Source organism: Marmota monax, unplaced genomic scaffold (assembly GCF_021218885.2).
Source record: "Marmota monax isolate L192 unplaced genomic scaffold, Marmota_monax_Labrador192_F-V1.1 WCK01_AAM20220418_F8-fsc00059, whole genome shotgun sequence".
Classification (NCBI taxonomy): domain Eukaryota; kingdom Metazoa; phylum Chordata; class Mammalia; order Rodentia; family Sciuridae; genus Marmota; species Marmota monax.
Window position 1 is genome coordinate 2,347,806 of NW_026693595.1, and position 19,443 is coordinate 2,367,248.

At 38.3% G+C, this 19,443-nt stretch overlaps 1 protein-coding gene across 5 annotated transcripts in view; it reads left to right on the top strand.

The window, feature by feature from the left end:
- The window catches only part of Trpm6 (transient receptor potential cation channel subfamily M member 6), a 172,443-nt gene extending 154,098 nt beyond the window's left edge, over positions 1–18,345 (top strand). For 4 of the 5 annotated variants that reach the window (XM_058584000.1, XM_046459452.2, XM_058584001.1 and 1 more), the window contains 4 exons: positions 306–511; positions 6,696–6,747; positions 11,136–11,242; positions 14,313–18,345. In XM_058584000.1, the coding sequence (XP_058439983.1) occupies positions 306–511; positions 6,696–6,747; positions 11,136–11,242; positions 14,313–14,446 (499 nt within the window). In that variant the 3' untranslated portion in view covers positions 14,447–18,345. Of the gene's footprint in view, positions 1–305; positions 512–6,695; positions 6,748–7,496; positions 7,567–11,135; positions 11,243–14,312 lie in introns of those variants that run through there. The other variant, XR_009228196.1, reaches the window with a different exon arrangement.
- The last annotated feature ends 1,098 nt before the right edge of the window (positions 18,346–19,443 follow it).

Sequence of the window (19,443 nt, forward strand, 5' to 3'; positions counted from 1 at the left end):
ATGTGGTTCAGTGGTTAAGTGCCCCTGGGTTCAATCCCTGGTACCAAAAAAAACAAAAAAAAGTTGGGTCCAGGATTTATAAAAGGGTTAGAAAGTTTTCTCAAAGAGAAAGGAGGCATGAAAACATGGGAGAAACCCTCCTTGTCTTTGTATTCCGTTCCTTCCCTTCCCAGGAAGGGCAAGGTCAAGTTCTCCTAGGTTTCATTGGTCAGTCTTAGGCGAGCTCTCCTGCTGCGGACTGTCCTGTAAAGGAAAGCCTGCTTTTGCTATCTTCTAGGGGATCATGGCTTCTTTTTCCCTCACAGGTTCCTGGAAGTTTTCTTAATCTACTGCCACTCAGCCAACCAATGGTTGACCATTGAGAAGTACATGACTGGGGAGTTCCGGAAGTACAACAATAACAATGGAGATGAAATCGCCCCCAGCAACACCCTAGAGGAGCTGATGTTGGCCTTCTCTCACTGGACCTATGAGTACACTCGGGGAGAGCTGCTGGTTTTAGATCTGCAAGGTAATTGATGACGCATGACTTGATACAATAAGTATGAGGCAAAGTTCAGAGAGATCCAGGTTGGGCAATGTGTGGGGTTGCTCTCACCAGCTTTGAAGGGAGGTGGAATTATTGGGCAGTGGTGATCATGAATACTTATTATGTTGTTTCCTACTTCGAGGGGGAAATGTAGGGAGGCAATTAGCTGCTTAAAATGTAAAGACATCTTAAATTTTGGAATAAATGTGGAATGATTTTTGTATGAATTTTTCCAGTTTTATGGCCTTGCCTTGCTCTAATGTTCATTGTAAAATTTAGGCACACATTTGTACACGTAGGGAAGTTTAAATTCTGGGCATTTTGAGTTTATTGCCTTAGCAATTTGTAGTTTTAGCTTGCTCTCTTTGCTCTGTCCCTTGATATGACAGTTCATGAAAGAACACACTCAGCCTGAGAGAGGCAACGCACTGCACTCTTATTTAATGGAAACCTTTGATCAGCACATCTCCCCACTATCAACACCTCACATGTGACTTCTAATCCTACAGCACAAACAGTATCTCCAGCAGACTTTCCTTGCAGGGACAGAACAAAATATGTATTAAGGTCAAAGTTTTGTCCTTGGGCTCACTGACTAGGGCTTTGGTTTTAAATAAGGGATTTAGCGCAGGAACTTTCATAGAAGTTATATCATTTAATCCCAGAAGCAGCACCTCAAGGTAGATATTATGGGGAATTTAGGCCCAGAAAGTTTAAATAACTTGCCCAAGGTTGCACAGCTACTTAAAGGGAAGCCAGGATGCAGATTAAGCTGGATTGACCATCTGTGTTCTGTTCTTTTCACTGTTCTTTTTATTTCTTTAAAGAGTTTCTTACCTAGAGGATGCAACCATCTTATGGCTCATTTAAACCACTTGGGCCTTTTTATTGTCCTCTATGACTTTTTCTCTAGCTCTCCAGTTCTGGCATTCTATGCTGAAAGCCAGGCTTGGAGTCTGGGGAATGTTGAGATAAATAATCCAGGGGAATCATGAGCAATGTCCAGTAAGACCTCAAAGTCACCCTGAAATTGGCGTCTCATGCTCAAGGATGTACATGCACTTTTTAAACTACAAATACGTACTTCTGACCTTTGAGATTTCTGCTGTTCACAAGATCAGATTATATTTCTATCCCTCAAACACAATATTTCAGGAAGCAATATAAACAAAATTAAAATGACCATCATGATTCAGCTTTTTAAACCAACAAGAATTGGATCCATATAAATTCTGAGTGAGGCTGCCTAAGGCAACTGTTTTTGTGGCTCAAGTTTGGGAAAGGTTGATTGTTTTCATCTGTACTTGACTGTTTGTGCTTTGAGTTTTGGGTGGAGTTGATTCTAAAACAAAAGCAGAAACAAACAAACAAACAAAAACAACCAAAGAAAAACTTTAAGGAATTAATGATGACTCTTCGGTGCATTTTGTATTTCACTTGAATAGGTTTTTGTTTAATGGTGTTTATGTTTGGGGATTTTTATGTCTCTTAGTAATTCAAAGTGACATTAAACAGAACAAATGCTGTGCTGATAGTCTTGGGGGAAAAAAGGGAATTAAGTTTATTCTTTTACTGAGCAATTATGTCAATTGCAGAAATAGGCCACTCCAAATAAACTATGTCAAAACATTGACCTTCAAAGAAGGGAAGAGTGGACATCAGAGAATGATCATGATGAAATTTGAGATGCTTATCAGAGAGTTGTGGCTAATTGGTTAGGCCTGAGTTTAGGAAGAATATGAGTCCTGTAACAGTAATTATAAGCAGTTATACTATTACTACTGCTAGCTAACATTTACTAAGAACTTATTTTGTGCCAGGCACTTGGCTAAAAGCTCATGTGCAATATCATGTTTAATCCAAACCAGGTTGGAAAGGAGAAAATATAACATGTTTTTAAAATCTCATAATGGGTTTTCATTCAGTTTTATATTGTATTTAATTTATTTGTATTTCTGATCTTTGGAGAGAAGAGGTGAATTGCCTAGGAGGTAGGGGTGAAAGATGCGAAGCTGGGTAGAAGCCCTTGGGAGGAGGAGCTTTCAAGTTGCAGTGACAGAGTCTGACTCCTGGCTCTACCCTGAATTGATTTCATGACCCCAGGAGTGGCTTTCAAGTCCGACCTGCCTCTTTTTGTAAATGGGAAAAATAATATTATGCACTTAAGTCATTAGGCTGTTGAAGAGTTCAGGTGAGACAAGTTCTTGCAGGTAGTAAGTCCTCAATAAATGTGAGTTATTGCTATTTTTATCTCAGTCTCTGCAAGGTTCTTTAAAATGGAGGTTAATCATCAGTGGGGTTCTGGTGCTACTGTAGGGAGATCCCAACTTAGGTCTCTGTTCTCTACTGCATTGAGAAGAAGAAGGCAGGGGAAACAGGCAGTTTATTCTTTCAGTCTCCCTTCTTTCTCAAATTTCTTACAAGAGAGTCCCAGTCATTAACCCAGAAATTGCCACACCAGGTCAAGAAACTGAGCTCTAAGGAGAGGTGTGACCAATTTCACATCATTTGTAATTATACTGAAGCTTTCTGGTCTTTTTCCACTTAAAAATCCTGCATATGAGGTTCTGATTCATCATCATTATACTTGAAATCCACTGTTTAATTCCCAGCAGTAGAAATTAAAAACAATTGTATTTCAAATTACCATGGTGCACAGCTTTGTTTTTTTTTGTGGTGCATAGCTCATTATGTTTTTCAAGGGACTTTTGGAGATACAGTATTAATTTCTTATTCAACAAAGCCATTTCCAGAATAAGTCAATATCCACCGCACTATGATAAATTGTAAATCAACAAAGAAAGTAACTTCTTTGCACAGATGTAGAAGATAATTGATGGATTCAAAGTTGATTGAGATCAGAATGCAAATTTGTGAGTTTTCTCATATTACCTGGATACTGTTACAGTCATTAGAGAGACGCCTTGGGGGACTTTTAGGTGTTGAAATACATCATTTTCCCATGTTTTCCAAATGTTCAGAAAATATATGTGTTGGGGGGTCATGATGGTAGTTTTCTATTTGGATGTTCCTGTGTAGCTGGGAGAAACAGAGTGGAAGTGGTGGTGGGTGTGACTATGTGGATGCTGGTGGTTCATTGGTGTTTGGGTGGTCTCTCTCTCTCTCTCTCTCTCTCTCTCTCTCTCTCTCTCTCTCTCTCAAACACACACACACACACACACACACAAAGATACACATACACACATTCAGAAGGCCCATCTTCCACTGGAGGGCCCCAAAATATGTATTTAGTAGTTAACTTTGAACTGTTCAGTTGGGTTTGTGGATGCTCTGTCATTCTTCTAAGGTATCATGTTTGTTAGGAAATGTAGTGCTTTAGGGAAATAGGATAATCAGAAGCATGATTTTACCAGTGGCAAAAATATAAAGTTTAATTTTATAAGAGGTCCTTCATAGAAGAAATATGATAAAAATAACAGTTAATATATTTTAGTTTCATATGTGTCAGATAATCTGCTAAGCACTGTGTATGCTATTGTTCATTTAATACTCTCAGTAACCCTATAAGATAAGGCACAGATTTCCCACTTTCAGACGCTAAAACTGAGCTTCAGAGAAATGAAGGAAAGTCCCCAGGTCCCCCCTACTCGAAGGTGCTGGTGCTGTGAGTCCTTTGACTTCTGTGACTCTGATTTAAAGTAAACAGGGGCTGACATGATTTTGATGGATTTTTTTTCCCCCTACAAAACCCCCTTTTTGTCAGATGCTGTTATCTCTTCAGCTATGGTGTGTCCTCCTAGCTTAAATTCACACTTTACTTAGATACCAGCCTAAGTTTTCATCATTGCTGTAAACTCCAGGCTTGATGTTAGGTCTGCACTCAAACAAGTAAAAGATTTGTTAGCCTCTCTACTGGTGCTACTTGGGTATCTTTCTGGCGGTCGTGCTGTTTACTTAATTCATGGTTAGAAAGCATCTCTCTAGGCATCACTCCTTTCTTATAGGAGTGGTAAGAAGAGCATGGAAGGACTAGCCTCTTCCTGTGATTTTATTCAGAAAGGATAGGGGATGAGCAGAGCAAGTTTTGCATACTTCCTTTGAGCTATATTTCAACCTTACTTTATTTTATCCCTATTCAAAATCAGTGTGAAGTTAATATGCCAAGAGTTTTTTAAGGTGCTCCTGGGTCAAATTCAGAGGATATATGGATTTTGATGAGAAAACAAATTATACCTTATTTGCATTAACTGGTAACTGAAACTTGTCATTTTCTTCAGTTACAGTAGACCACATACCACAGTGATATTAGCAGTACTTGTGTTTACAATAGAAATTACAGATATTAACATAGTATTTACAAAGATGGCAGATATCTCAATATATTGTTAGTATTTGTCACACGTTGGATGTTATGGCAGTTAATAGATCCAGGAGAAATCCTGTTATTTAATTTACTCGTAAAGAAGCACATGTATTGTAATACTGTAATTAAAAAAATATTTTGATAACTGCATTTCCATGTCATTGGTTTCTTTTATAATCCTACATATTTAATCATGTAAAACGTTATTCTGAGAATGGGGTCCCTTACCAGATTGACAGAGAGGGGACATGACACAGAAAAAGTTAAACACTGCTGCTCTAAGCTCTGACTTGCTCTGTCATTTTCCTGGGGAAGTCAGTTTTTAGGGGAAAAGTCTGTAAGGATTATATTTTCTTTTTTTTTTTTTTTTTGAGAGAGAGAGAGAGAATTTCAATATTTATTTTTCAGTTTTCGGCGGACACGACATCTTTGTTTGTATGTGGTGCTGATGAGGATCGAACCGGGGCCGCACGCATGCCAGGCTAGCGCGCTACTGCTTGAGCCACATCCCCAGCCCCAAAAGATTATATTTTCTTGTGGAAGGTTTAACGTATTTAAATATATAGAATACAGAAATATTTTTAAAATAGTGTTTAGACACAGCTGTGGCTGTAGCTCAGTGGCAGAGCACTTGCCTAGCAAATGTGAAGCACTGGGTTGGATCCTTAGCACTGCATACAGAAGTAAAATAAAATAAAATAAAATAAAGGTTTGTTGTCCATCTACAATTACAAAGAAAATATTGGTTAGACAACATGAGTTTTAAAACAGTGGTTAGAAAACATGAGTTTCTTTCATGAAGTACAATACATACCAATGTTGTAAAGTTCACATAAGCTTTAAATAATCTTCCCACAAAGCTAATCTCTTTCAAACACAGAGCTAGAGCAAGTTAGAGAATGATCTCAGACACTGTAGCATGGTGCCCGTTTATCTGTGCAGCTACGTGCAATTTCACCACCATTGGAAATCAGCCTCCTCGACATTTGAGTTTTATGAGATTCACTTTCAGCATTCATCCCTGTTTCTTTTTTTTTCTTTTAAATACACTTTGCTTTAAATTGAACCTATATTATCTGTTAAGGCTTTGGTGTCACATTGTAACAAGTAAATTTTATTGAAGACTCATATATTCAGAAAAGTGCTGGTAGCTTAAATTGAACACAGAGGTGCAACCAGCAGCTGATCAACAACTTGGTGTTGATTCATTGTAGTGTCTGTAAGTGGTATAAATAATTTGATGTATCCCTTTGATGGAGCAGAGGCTGTACTTGCAAAACCTCATAGCACCTTACACCTTGCTGAGCACTGATGGAGTCCATCTAAGGGGACCCTGAATCAATGGGAGGAACACGACTTCCTTCAGCTTTAATCTGGTTATGATCATTGATGAACCAAGAGACCTTTGACAAATTACTTAATCTCTTTGAACATCAATGTACTCATTGATGTAAATGAGATTCACATGTAAAATTAGGATAAGAGACTAATATCTTATGATTGCTGAGAATTAGAGAAAATAGAACTAGAATGTCTAGTGTGCATAAGTGGCAAATTAATGGCAGATGTCACTATCAGTAACTGTGAACACACCACCAAAACATTCATTTGTGGTCTACACGTTTATTATAACAGAGGGGATTGTGGGAGACAGTGCCTTCACTAAAATTTCCAAACATTCCTGGACAATTTTTATATTAGATTTAATTCATATGATGTTTAATTTACTACACAGCGACTGTAAGATCAACAAAAAGAAGCTAAGACTTGATTATTATTTTCTTGAACTTATAAAAAAGTAAAACCTCCATTTGCTAAGTGAATTTTGTTTCTTCTTTTGAGGTGTTGGAGAAAATTTGACAGATCCATCTGTTATAAAACCTGAAGACAAACAGTAAGTTAATTTATGTGTTATCATTTAGAAAATTACATTTAACTTGTACATGTTTCTTTTTAATTATTCTTTAACCCTTACATAAAAATGTAAAAATCATACATATTAATAGGGAACCATGTAATGTTTCAATACATATATACACTGCATATTGTTTAAATGGTACATGGTTTTTAAAATAATTTATAAACATACAGCTTGTTGCCTAGATCCTAGAAAGATTTTGAAGCAGCTTTTGTATATAGATATAAAACAATAAGATTTTAGATTAGAAAATGTGGGTAAAAGGAAAATATGGAAAAAAAATCATTAAATCTGGAATTGGGTTAGTTTATATAAATGGAAATTATATAGTAGTCAGAATTTGGTTGCAAATTCGATGCTGAGTTTCCTAGTGTCCCAAACACAAGAGAAATGTGCTTAAGTTTAGCTTGTGTTGGCTTTGACATGAAAACAGTGTCCTGTGGAATCATAGCATCTTATCATGGGCAGCATCTTCTATCACTTGCTTATAAAATGACAGCTGAGGACATAAGTGTGATATCCAGTCACAACAAAGCTATGAGAGGTCAAAACAATGGGGCTGAAATAACAAGCATCAGGTTGTCCAGCTTAATTTACAGCCAAAGTTATATAGAAGGAGGAGTCATCTGCCTGTCCTTTGAATTCCCGAGGACATTTTGTCCCATCAGCAGGCTTTTTGAAAGACTTGACACTAAAGGATCTGAGGTTGTGTTCTTCTGTTAAAGGTGGAGTAAAAAGAAGTGATGGTGCCGATTGAGGACTGATCAATACGGCAGACAACAATGGTTCTCAAATGTGAGTTTGCATCACCATCACCAGGAGAACTTGTTAAAGCGCAGATTGCTGGGCTCCACCTCCAGAGTTTCTGATTCAGTAGGTTGGGGGTGGGACCAAATAATCTGCACATCTAACAAATTCCCAGGTGACTCTGATGCTGCTGGTCCATAGACCACACTTTGAGAACTGCTGGCATTTAACATTTTTACTTCTTAGTCATCTTAAGTATCTATATGTGGTTCCTAGGTGGTAGAAAAAAATATAAACCTACATATGTGGGCAGTCCTTATACAATAAAGTCTGACGTTTTTACTTTTCCTCCCCCAGAACTCATAGATGTGCACTGCTGTAATGCTCTGTTATTTTACTGAATCTAAATATGGTCCCGCTTGTAGATTTCTATGCAAAAGCCTATCTACTAAGTGTATGTTGGATATTTAATTGGATTAGGTGAGCTAGAGAAGGTGAGGTGATCATATTGCTCATATGCATCATCTAATTCTCATGATCTTTATTTGACTATGGCATCCATGTTGTAATCATTAGGGTACACATTAAGGCTTTATTATTTTTCACCTTAATAGGACTAAAGTTTTTTTTTTAACCTAAGAATATTATTTCTTCAGTAGCCCTGTGTGCCCTAGGTTTATAGTAGGAACCTTGTTCTGTACATTCTTTATAATTTTGCAGTGAAAATTTTTTGCACATATGATGAACCTAGTTTATACATATTCTCATTCATTAAATTCTGACCTTGGCATATATCACTTAATATGACCTGAATAGCCTATATTTTTTAGGATTCCAAGATTCTGTTATCCCACTTGACAGTTAAGTATTTAATTGCATTCTATGGGCAGTAAGTCTCAGTTTTTATTAAGGTCTCCTGGGGAAATTAAAAGAAAAAAGATGCGCAGGATTGGCATCCAATTAGAATCTCCAAAGATAGGGCCCTTATGTCTGTATTTTTTAAAAGTTCCCCATGTGATTCTGTGGGCAACCAGAGTTGAGAATTTTCTGTCTTATGGCAACTTTACCTTTTATGACTTGAGGATGAGAACTCTGGAAACTGATGGGATGGCATTACCAAGTCCTGCCTGGTTTTGTGGGACCACCCAGTTTTGGGTGCAGTTAGTCTTCATGGTGACAATAACAGAAAGTCCTATTTTCTCATGACTCATTAGTTCAATGAGAATGACATCTAATTAATTCAACGAGGCACTTCTTGGTCAGAAACCCTGGCTACACAAAGCGTGGACCTAGGACCAACAACAACAGCTTCATGGGAGATTGTTACAAGTGCAATGTGGCCGAACTCCTTTAGACCTATAGAATCAGAATCCGTGTTTTTGACAAGATCTTGCAGTGATTTGGTGTGAATTAAAGTTTGAGAAGCACCAATTTAAGCCAACACTTTCACATATGTTATTTATTTTAGCCTTTGCAACAACATTGGAAGTAAAGCATTTTCAGTCCCGGTTCGCAAATGATAAAATTGAGTCTCAGGGAAGATAGGACAATAACTTGTGTATGAGGAAAGGGAGTCAAGATAAGGGAATAATCCACTATCAAAAGGGAAGGTGTTTTTTTGTGGTATACATTCTAATATTGTTTCTCATGCCTATTGTCTCAACTTTCTCTAATCTTCTGCCTGTTTTATTGGTAGTTTGAGTTTATATCTTTTTAGATTACTGCCTTGATGGTTTTGGGCATTTGACAAGCATGAAATGATGAGATGTTCTTTAGTAAATCTATGTATAGATGGCACTAATTAGCGTTTCCTCGCGTGTGGAACCAAGCGACCACCTGCTTTTCCTATGTTGTGAAAAATCTGGAAAACAGCTAGTTGCATTTTTTTTTTTTTCTTAACCTGATTATCTGGACTGCAGGGCCCTGGGCTTTCTGTAAAGTGTAGATGCAAATGAATGTGCCGGCAATCTTTTACCCTCTGCTGCATGGGGGTGGGAGCGGTCGAATCCCTGATATATTCATTTTGGAGTAATTTTGGTTCTTTTGTCTTGACTTTCACATAGCTCCTAGGGGAAACTGATTTAGCTTAGAGCTTTTATCTGAGAATCAATGTTATTTCTAAGTTGGGGGTTTTCATTCTTTTTTGGGAGGAAAGAAATGGCAGGTATGAAAGGCAAACAGGGACATGATGGAGAGACTAAGGAAAGGAATCCTTTGATGGGAATGACTAATGCCTTTAGTTTTCACTATATTGGGATTGTAGAGTTCTGGTCTAAATTGCTAAATACCGAGCAATTTGACTTTTTTTTTTTTGCCACCTTCAGTTTCACCTGATTGAAGTAATGCCTTACCAAATGGGCTGAAAGGGAGGCATAGCTAACAAGAGGCAGCTTTTGAAGCCTGGTAAACACCACCAGAGCTGTACTTTGTAAGAGTGATTGAGTGACCAGGAAAGTTAATCCTAAGTGTCTTTCCACTCTGTCTTCCCAAGAGATTTCCTCCACCTCCTCACCACAGAGCAAAGAGGCAATCTGAGATCAAACTGACATCAGCCCTCATTCTGAGCTTGGCACATCTTCAGAGCAGCTACTGTTCTTCTGCCAAAAGGAAGTGGAAATTGAGATAAATGTTTCAATACTTGGATGGAAAAAAGTCCATTTTTACACCATGTCCCCTTTGAAAAACCGCATTCCTTAGAAGCGAAGTTTATTGTTTCCTTTTGTGATAGTTTGCTTTGCTTTTTTCTTAAGACGTGGTATTTAAGAGTGGTAATTGAGTTCAGACTTTTTAAATGTGCTGTTTCCACTCTGCATGTCATTAAAATAAAATATTAGCTTTCATAAAGTTTCTTTGGAAGTGTTTCTGGTGTGCTGTGTTCCGTGGTGTGCCGAATGGCATGGTCTGAAGAATCATGGTTATAGGCAATATGATAATGGATGAACACAATCCTAGAATCTGCTGGAGATCTATTACAATGATAGAATATTTGAAATGTGCCTCACATATACCGATTCTATTTGGTGAGCATACCTGGTTTACTTCCATGTGCACATGATCTAATAGTAGTTTTGTTGTCCCGTAAAGAGCAGTTTGCAGCTTAGAAAGTGGCTTTTGAAAAAGCCACAAATACTGTCTCTAGGGTTCAGACAGGTATTTATTTTTGTGGAAGGTTATTTTGAGAAAAGTATTTGGGTTTGCAATGATGTATATGCATCATTTTAGAAGGTGTGTTCTAATAGCAATTTTACTTTATGCCTTACCTTTCGATATTTTACTAGAACATTTGGTAATGAATGTCACTCTCTCACCCCATATGCATTAAAAAGGGTTTCACTGTATTTTGTTTTAATGTGGTACATAGAAAATTCACTCTTCTATCAGATTAGCGTTGAAAATGAGTTTCACAGTAGGTCTTGGAGTTGGGTACAAAGATTTAAGTGCATTTGAATTTTAAATTTGCAAACCTAACATTGTTGCTTCCCCAAAGTGCTCTGTTCTTTGTTGGCTCCTTCAAGTTACTGGGTTACTATGGGATACTGTTCGGTATCTTAGAGAATCCTAATTGAGCTCCTTTTTTCTTAGCCATGATCTAATTGATATTCTGATATTTCCTCTAGATCAAGAGGAATGGTGTTTGGACCAGCTAATTTAGGGGAAGATGCAATTAGAAGCTTCATTGCAAAACATCGTTGCAACTCCTGTTGCCGGAAGCTCAAACTCCCGGGTAGGCCACAAACAATTCTATTTTTCTCTAAGTAAATCTCTCATAGAAACAACATCTCTTGTAACCTGGGATCGAGTCGGAAATCTTAATCACATTTTTATCTCATTCACAGTCATTCGCAGAGTCTGACTTTCTGACTGCAAAATTTTCAAGACTCCGAAGGGATTAAAAGGACAGGGATTTACTTTAGGTTCTGCCAAAATGTGATAAAACAACATGGGGCCCAGTACTTGTCACAGTCACTCCCAGGGAAAAGTTTCACTGACTTAAACGCACCCTGGCCTGCCCCTTTGATTCCAGCTTGCTCCTACCCTTAACATTTCAATTCTATTCTATTTTGCCATTGGACACTTGGGAGGGTGGAGTCTAGAGGGAAACAACAAGTGTCAATTAAATTGTGCTTCTCACAATAAAAACTTGTCACTTTATTTAGTTTTTGCTGTGCTGGGGATTAAACCATGGCCTGACATTTGCAAGGCAAATCCATTAGCACTGATCTACAAGCCACCACATTAAACACATCTTGTGATTGCTGTTTTAAAAATCTGGCTAGATAATATGGCATAGCTTCTCTGAAACCAAAACAGACACCATGGAAAATATCCCTGATAAAAAAGCAAACAGCTGGAGGTCTCTGCCCTCCAACCTGACAATCCCAGCTCCATGATATTCTTTAATTTTGTCTCAGAAGGGGAGCTTCATGTCTGCCTCACCCTTTTCTTAGGTCACATCAAACTTGATCTGATACTGGACTTTCACATATTTTAAGCTAAGTAGCCCTTCCTACCATACCAAAAATTATATTATACCCTTGAGCTGTCTGTGGTGGCAGTAAGCCTATAGTGCCAGTTACTTGGGAAGGTGAAGCAGGACGTTCCTTGAAAAGCCCAGGAGCCAGCCTGGGCAAGGTAGTGAGACCCTATCTATTAAAAATCTATATCATACCCTCAATTGGAAATCAGTATGAGTACTGGTCATTCCCTTGGATGAAGCAGATATAAATTTATAGGGTAAAGGGAGGGAGGGAAGGAGGACTTTTTTTTTTTTTTTAATTGTAGAAGGACACAACACAATACCTTTTATTTATTTATTTACTTATTTATTTACGTGCTGAGGACTGAACTCAGGGGCACTCAACCACTAAGCCACATCCCCAGCCCTGTTTTGTATTTTATTTAGAGGCACTGAGTTGCTTAGTGCCTCACTATTGCTGAGGCTGGCTTTGAACTTGCTATCTCCTGCCTCAGCCTCTGAGCCTCTTAGATTATAGGTGTGCACCACCGTGCCCAACATATTCTATTTATTTTTATATGGTGCTGAGGAAATATCCCAGCGCCTTGCACATGCTAGGCAAGTGCTCTACCACTGAGACACAACCGTAGCCTGGGAGAGGAACTTTTGTGGGCAAAATTTAGCAAAAAAACTGGATTTTAGAGCTGGCCTCCAGTTCCAGTAGGAATATAGTGCATTAGCCAGTGTTGGGGGCCAGGGTGCATATGTTGGCTGGGGAGGTCAAAAATGGAGCAATAACAGGGGTAAAGCCCAATTCTCATAGCTACCCAGACTCTGTCTCACAAATCAAATACCAGACTAGCTGAGAGATCAGTACCCAGCATTTTATCCTCCCCTCTGGTCAGAAGCAGCCCAGGCTGGGGCTGGGCTGAGAGGTCTTAGGGCCTCCCGTGAAGGGCCCTATGGGAGGCAGGAGCTGACAAACCCTTGAGTTATCCCATGATTGCAAGTTGGACTCTTTAGCTGCATGTCCTCAGGCACTGGCCCGTCCCTAGCCTGATTCATTGTACCCTGGACAGGGCAGTTTCCATTCTTAAAGACACAAGCATCGTATCTAATCAGCCAGGAGCCAGGGAGACTTGAGCCATCATGTACTACTTCCAGTTCCTGAACCCAGTTGGCTGTTCTGTCCCATTAAGGTTGAGATCATTTTTTAAGTACACTGGTGGGTTTCAAGTAAGTGATTTGATAATTTCTCCATCTTTAGACATAATCTGTGTTTCCCTTCCAAACCTTAGTTTTAAACCAACATTTAAATGGAAATAAGAAATATCTTTGTTTACTCGGATGTTTGTGATATGGATTTTAAAAAAATTTAGTTTGGGAAACAAGTTTAGAATTGACTTTTCTGTCTTACTTTTCACACTTACTTATTTGTGGAGAGGCAGTTTAGAACAGTGTTTAAGAGTCTAGGACCTAGAGCCTGGCAGTCTGGGCTCACACACCAGTTCTGCTTTTTACTAGCTGCAGGAACTTGGAGTTCAGTACCCTCATCTGAAAACTTGGGGTAACAGTACCTGTCTCATAAAGTTGGTGTTTGGATGGAGTTAATAGATGTATTTGTTCAATAGATGTTGATGATTATTAAAATATGTATTAGTTTTATGACCAGAGAATCCCCATTTAACATTAAAAAATGCAAAAAATGCATTTTCCCCCTTTGGTGAAGCTGGAACTCGGGGCCTCGTGCACACTAAACATGTGCTGTACTGCTGAATGACACACCTAGCTCCCGGGTAATATACATTTAAGACTACCAAATTTAGTCAGCGCATCACAAAAAGTTACCCACATGTTTAAAGCTCATTTTCCTCCAGGTCCTTCTCCCAAAGATTACCCCTATGAATGTTTTTCCAATTTCCTTTTTAAAATGGAAGATGGAGGGCTCAGGAAACATAGGATCTGATAATTGGATAAAACTTTTGTAGGTAGTGCTGAACTTGAGGTATGTTTTTGTTACAGAAAGCTGACCCATTTTGGCTGACCTCCCTGACCCTGCCCATAATTAAATAGTTTCTCTTTCTTAACTCTGGCCAGGTTATACTTTATGGAGTACTATACATGAAATCAAACTACCATATCTCTCCTCCATGTGTCCAGTGCTCCCCACAGCAAGGGAGTTAGAGTTACACATGGGCATTGAGGGAGGACTTGATTGGATCATAGCCTGGGGAAGTAGAACCCTCCCTGAACACTTAGCAGAACCTCAAGTTGAGTATATCTAGAGGATATAAGTGTGTTTGTGGGGTATCCTAGAACTGTCTTGTCTTCCTTGCAGATTTGAAAAGAAATGACTATTCCCCTGGAACAATAAATTCCAGCTTTGGATTTGAGAAGGAAAAAGAACCAACTGAGGGGCCTCCAGCAAGAGAAAGGAGTAGAAATTCCCTAGAAGATCATACACGACTCTAAAAGGGGGAGAAGCAAGAAGATGATGGCCCTCAACCTTTCTGCCATGAGTTCTTTGGTGATGTAGATTGATGATGCAACACTGATTACATCAGATCAAGGGAGCAGGATGGCTTTGTACTGGAACACATCTGTCCCTGCCCAGAGGCCTCATTGGTATATAATGAACGGATTCTTCAGGATGTTGACCTATGAAGGATGTTTGGCATGCATTCTCTATCCTCAGGTTCCACAAGAAGACACTTGGACAAGTCAGCTGGAAATACTGTTTTTTTGATACCTCATTGCTTTAGCTGCTCACTTGGAACCCTTGGAGTGCTGTGTGCTAAGGAACTAGGGGGATGAATTTAATTTATTTTCTCACTGTGTATGCAGACTGTACCCCCCCACTGCTGTTCACCACCTCACCCACACATTGTTCTTATGTGTGTGTATATATATATATATATATATATATGTACATTAAGAAGTTATTTGACTTCCTCCTCTATCCTATTCAGTAGCACAGAGCTTTGAATAGCAACAACAAGGAAACAATGGAATAAGGGTGTATTTGCACAGATCAGAGCACACTCCTGTACCAACTAACCAGTAAAAGTTAGTATCCTGGTGAAATCTAGTTGGGTTTGAGTACTGTCAGTAATCTATGTGCTGTCTGGGCATTTCAGGTTTCTCTAAAACAAAAAATGAAGGGAAATCTAAAACAAATGCCTTTCCTTTTATTTTTTTATTTTTTACAAGGAATTGTAAAACTGGAGATAAATTAAGAAAGGGTTTCCCTTCCTTGATCTTAGGGGTGCTGTCAGTCATAGAATTGATTAGGTCAACCTCTATCATGCCACTTTCTTTTCCAGAGCTCTGTCTGTAATATTTATAGGCGGAATCACTGCGTGTCGGGTCTTATGAAGAAATATATGCTTTCAGACTGAAACATGTTTTGCAGGTGTTTACTTCGCTCCAAGATGGAGTTCCGGTGGTTTTAATCTGGCTTGAAAACGTGTCATCAGTTTCTGATGCCCAAAATGAAGGATCTCTGGAAAGTACACTGTGTGACATTTTGGAGGGGTCAGTTGTGCCTCTTGCACACTAAGTTGGGTTGCCCTACCTCAAAACAAGTATGAGCTTTGCACACAAGCAGAGATGGAGGGCTGGGAATCCTCTCCCCTCTCCCCCTGCGTCTCCTTTCTTATTATAACATGTTCCAATCTGCCAGCAGCAAACCTCCTGGGTTTGAAAAATTTCAGCTTATCTTTATCTTTAGTCTTTACATTACATATCTTGCTTCTGAGCCTGCTTTTCAAATATATGCTCCTGCATTCTTAGGTTATACTTCAGGGAGCCTGTTCCCAGTGGGTAGAAAATCAAGGATTTGTTTGCAGTGATTTTGTCAGATTCTTTTAAGTTTGAGTTGCTTTCTATAAGGGTTAATCTATATTCCTTTGACTTTGGTCTGGGATGGTAGACAGTGGGAAATTTGGGTGATTTCTTGATTGACAGTGAGGACAGATAAAATGTTAATATTTTATTCTATTTTATGAGTCAATAAAGATCAATTGGTACTTACTTCAGTGCTGTATTGAAATCAAATGGAAATAGGCAATTTGTCCAAGGACCAAATCAAAGGCATCAATTTATTGGCCAACTACTTGTTACCTGGGATAGAACCTGAAAGCAAATACATTTTGATTTCAAATTTTTGTGGTGTGCTTAAAAAAAAATGTGAAGAAAAATCTACAGAATAACATTTTTAAAAGATGAACTGCTAAGGGGCGGGGTTGTGGCTCAGTGGTAGAGCACTTGCCTAGCATGTGTGAAGCACTGGGTTCGATTCTCAGCACCACATATAAATATATGAATAAAATAAAGGTCCATCAATGTCTAAAAGAAAAATTTAAAATTAAAAAAAAAAATGAACTGCTCAGCAAAGGTCACTAGGATTGCTTTGAAGGCAGCTATGCTCACCACTATCCCACCAATGCAGACAACTAGGATGGCTTGAATACAATGTGACAATAACTTTGATTTCTGATCACTAGAGTGAAATGTTTATTGTTTCAATTTTATTCAGCAGATATTTATTAAGTGCCTTTTCTACATTGCATGAAGGATGAGGATGCAGAGATGAAAAGGACATATCTTTGCCCTTAAAGAGCTTTATGTCTCCTACTTACTTTTGTTTATTTCAAATTTGCACTTCTACCAAGTGCTAGAATTTTTTATTTCTGGGCAAATGTTGAACTCAGAGATGTTTCATACCCTACCTGCCAGAGCAGTATGTACACACTGAGACAAGAGAATTACGGCAAATAAGAAGACATAGCTAGGACTGGTTTTAGGAACCTGTGAAGAAAAACAGACCGCATAGTCCTTTTCTGAGCACAAAGCCAGCGTCACAGATGGGATCTGAATCTGGGGACCAGAGAAACAGGCAGGATCCAGGAAATTCTCTACTGGGGCACTCACTGGGCATATAGAATTTTCTTTCTACGAGGCTGTACATGCCTGGAGTGACTTCTGCCCCTGCTATCTTAGAGCTTTCTTACAGCTCTGAGGGATGAAGTTTGATGTGGTTTTGAGTGTTTCTTGCCCTGTTGTCTTCTGAGGCTTTGTAAAAACAAGTACTGGCTGACCCAGACTTCCCAACATTCAGTCAATACTTTAAAAACTTTCTGTTGTTGTTGCTTGTGACTGTTATTTTAGAGGAAACGGGCTACTCTGGTTCGAGAAGTCATGCCACAGATGTCCCTGTTATGTCCTGTGCTTTCAGACACCCACCCACATCTAGCACAAAGCTGGGCACATAACACACTTTCAACACTATTTTTTTAAAAGAAGTAACAAAACCTTCAAATGATAGTGGATTTCATTTACTAGGTAATAGATCAGATTTGCATTTTTAATCTAGAAGAAAATGATTACCAATTCCTTAAGACCCAACACAATTCTTTTGATCTCTCTCTGTTTTAATTTTCTAGGAAATAGCTTTTAACAACCTACACCTTGTCTATTGAATTCCCAACCAGTTCTTGCCCTTATCACCATCAGTGACAGTGCCAGAGTACAGTCCTTTACCGGTGACTATTGAAATGAGATGATAACTTCCCAGAAACTGCCTAGGAATAATCATCACTTTATTACCCTTTGAAAAGAAGATTGATAGAAAAGTCATTTGAAAGATGGTTCATTACCATGCCCTAGTACGATTTCTTTACTCACATCTCTCCAAAGCATGAGAAAGGGAGGATTATTCTCTGAGGTCGGAATTTGAAGGCTGTGTGTTTGCCTCTTTGAAGTCTTGGTATTTAATTTTCTGTAGTCATTTCTTGGGCAATTTTCTAAGAAACTAGTTGAAGCTAATTTATCATAAGTTAAAGTCAAATGACAGAAAAGATTTTTCCCCCTTAACAGCATTTTATTCCACAGAGGTTAGCTTCTGAAGGAAAATGAGACTTAAATAGTATTTCAAATCTCTAGCCACATGGGTGGGTACAGAGAATAGAGAGAATTCTGGAAACCACACTGGCTTTTTATTTAGCACAGTTATTATTTTGTGACTTTTCTTTCTAGACCCGATGTACAGATAAAATATTGTGTTTTTGTGAAACACCCTCCTAAAAATAATTAGAAAGGTTGCTTAATTTTTCAAAGAAAAGCTGTTAGTCCTCAAGGGATAACAAATCTTGGTATCTATCATTTTCAGACTTGTAATATAAGTTTATATAATTTGGTTCACCTTTCTGTTAACCCCTAACTCTGAAATGGAGATGAAGATACTTACCTTTTCAAATGAAGGTGAATGATAATGAGAGAGCATTTATAAAGTCCTTTGAGAATCTCATTTAAAAATCTTCTTGTGAGCATGGGATTCAGTTCAATAAATAATAAGGGGTTTTCATTTTTGATATGGTGTGATCATTATTTAATGTTTACAGAGGATACTCAGTGGACCCGTTTCATTTCAAACACAAAAATGATTCTGCTGTTTCTCCCTTCCCAAGGGGAAAAAGCTCATGGCTCTCTTTTTGGTTTGAAGCTTAATTAAATAGTTTTAAATCAGGAAATTCACGATATCACAGCATCTGCTTCTTATTTTGCTTTTTTTAAAAAAATTGATTGATTGATTGATTGATTGATGATTTTATACGATTCTGAGAATCGAACCCAGTGCCTCACACATGCCCGGCAGGTGCTCTAACACTGAGCCACAATAACCCCAGCCCCTTATTTTGCTTTTTGATGGATTTAATTTGACTTATAGTTTTTGTTTTTTTCTCTGTGTCCAAAAAAAAAAAACCCTTCTAGGACAAGAAGTAGAGTCCAGCACTGGCACTATCATTGGTGATAGTTTTGAACGTAAATAGCAACTTTAGAATCTTCCAAGATCATATAAGTACCCAGGGCTAATCGATTACGCCACTGGAGCCACTGTGCAAATTTAGAAACTTACTGCTTGTTAAATGATGATTTTTTAAAAGTTCAAATTAATGGTGATTTAATTTTGTCAGTGTAGGTTTGCTTAGTAATAAGAAAATTCTGCCTGAGAACTGCCTGTAAAATTCTCATGTTCTTCTAGTGAATTTTTTTATTGTGAATCATTAGAAATTATATGGGATTCCTTAGAAAACTTGGAGTGCAACCACCATTTGACCCAGCTATCCCACTCCTCAGTCTATACCCAAAGGACTTAAAAACAACATACTATACTAACACAACCCATCAATGTTTAAAGCAACTCTTTTCACAATTGCTAAACTGTGGAACCAACCTAGATGCCCATCAATAGATGAATGGATAAAGAAACTGTGGTATATATACACAATGGAATATTACTCAGCACTAAAAGAGAATAAAATTATAGCATTTGCAGGTAAATGGATGGAGTTGGAGAATATCATGCTAAGCAAAGTAAGCCAATCGCCAAAACCAAAAGGTCAAATGTTCTTTCTGATAAGTGGATGCTGATCCATAATTGGGGGGCATGGGAATAATGGAGGAACTTT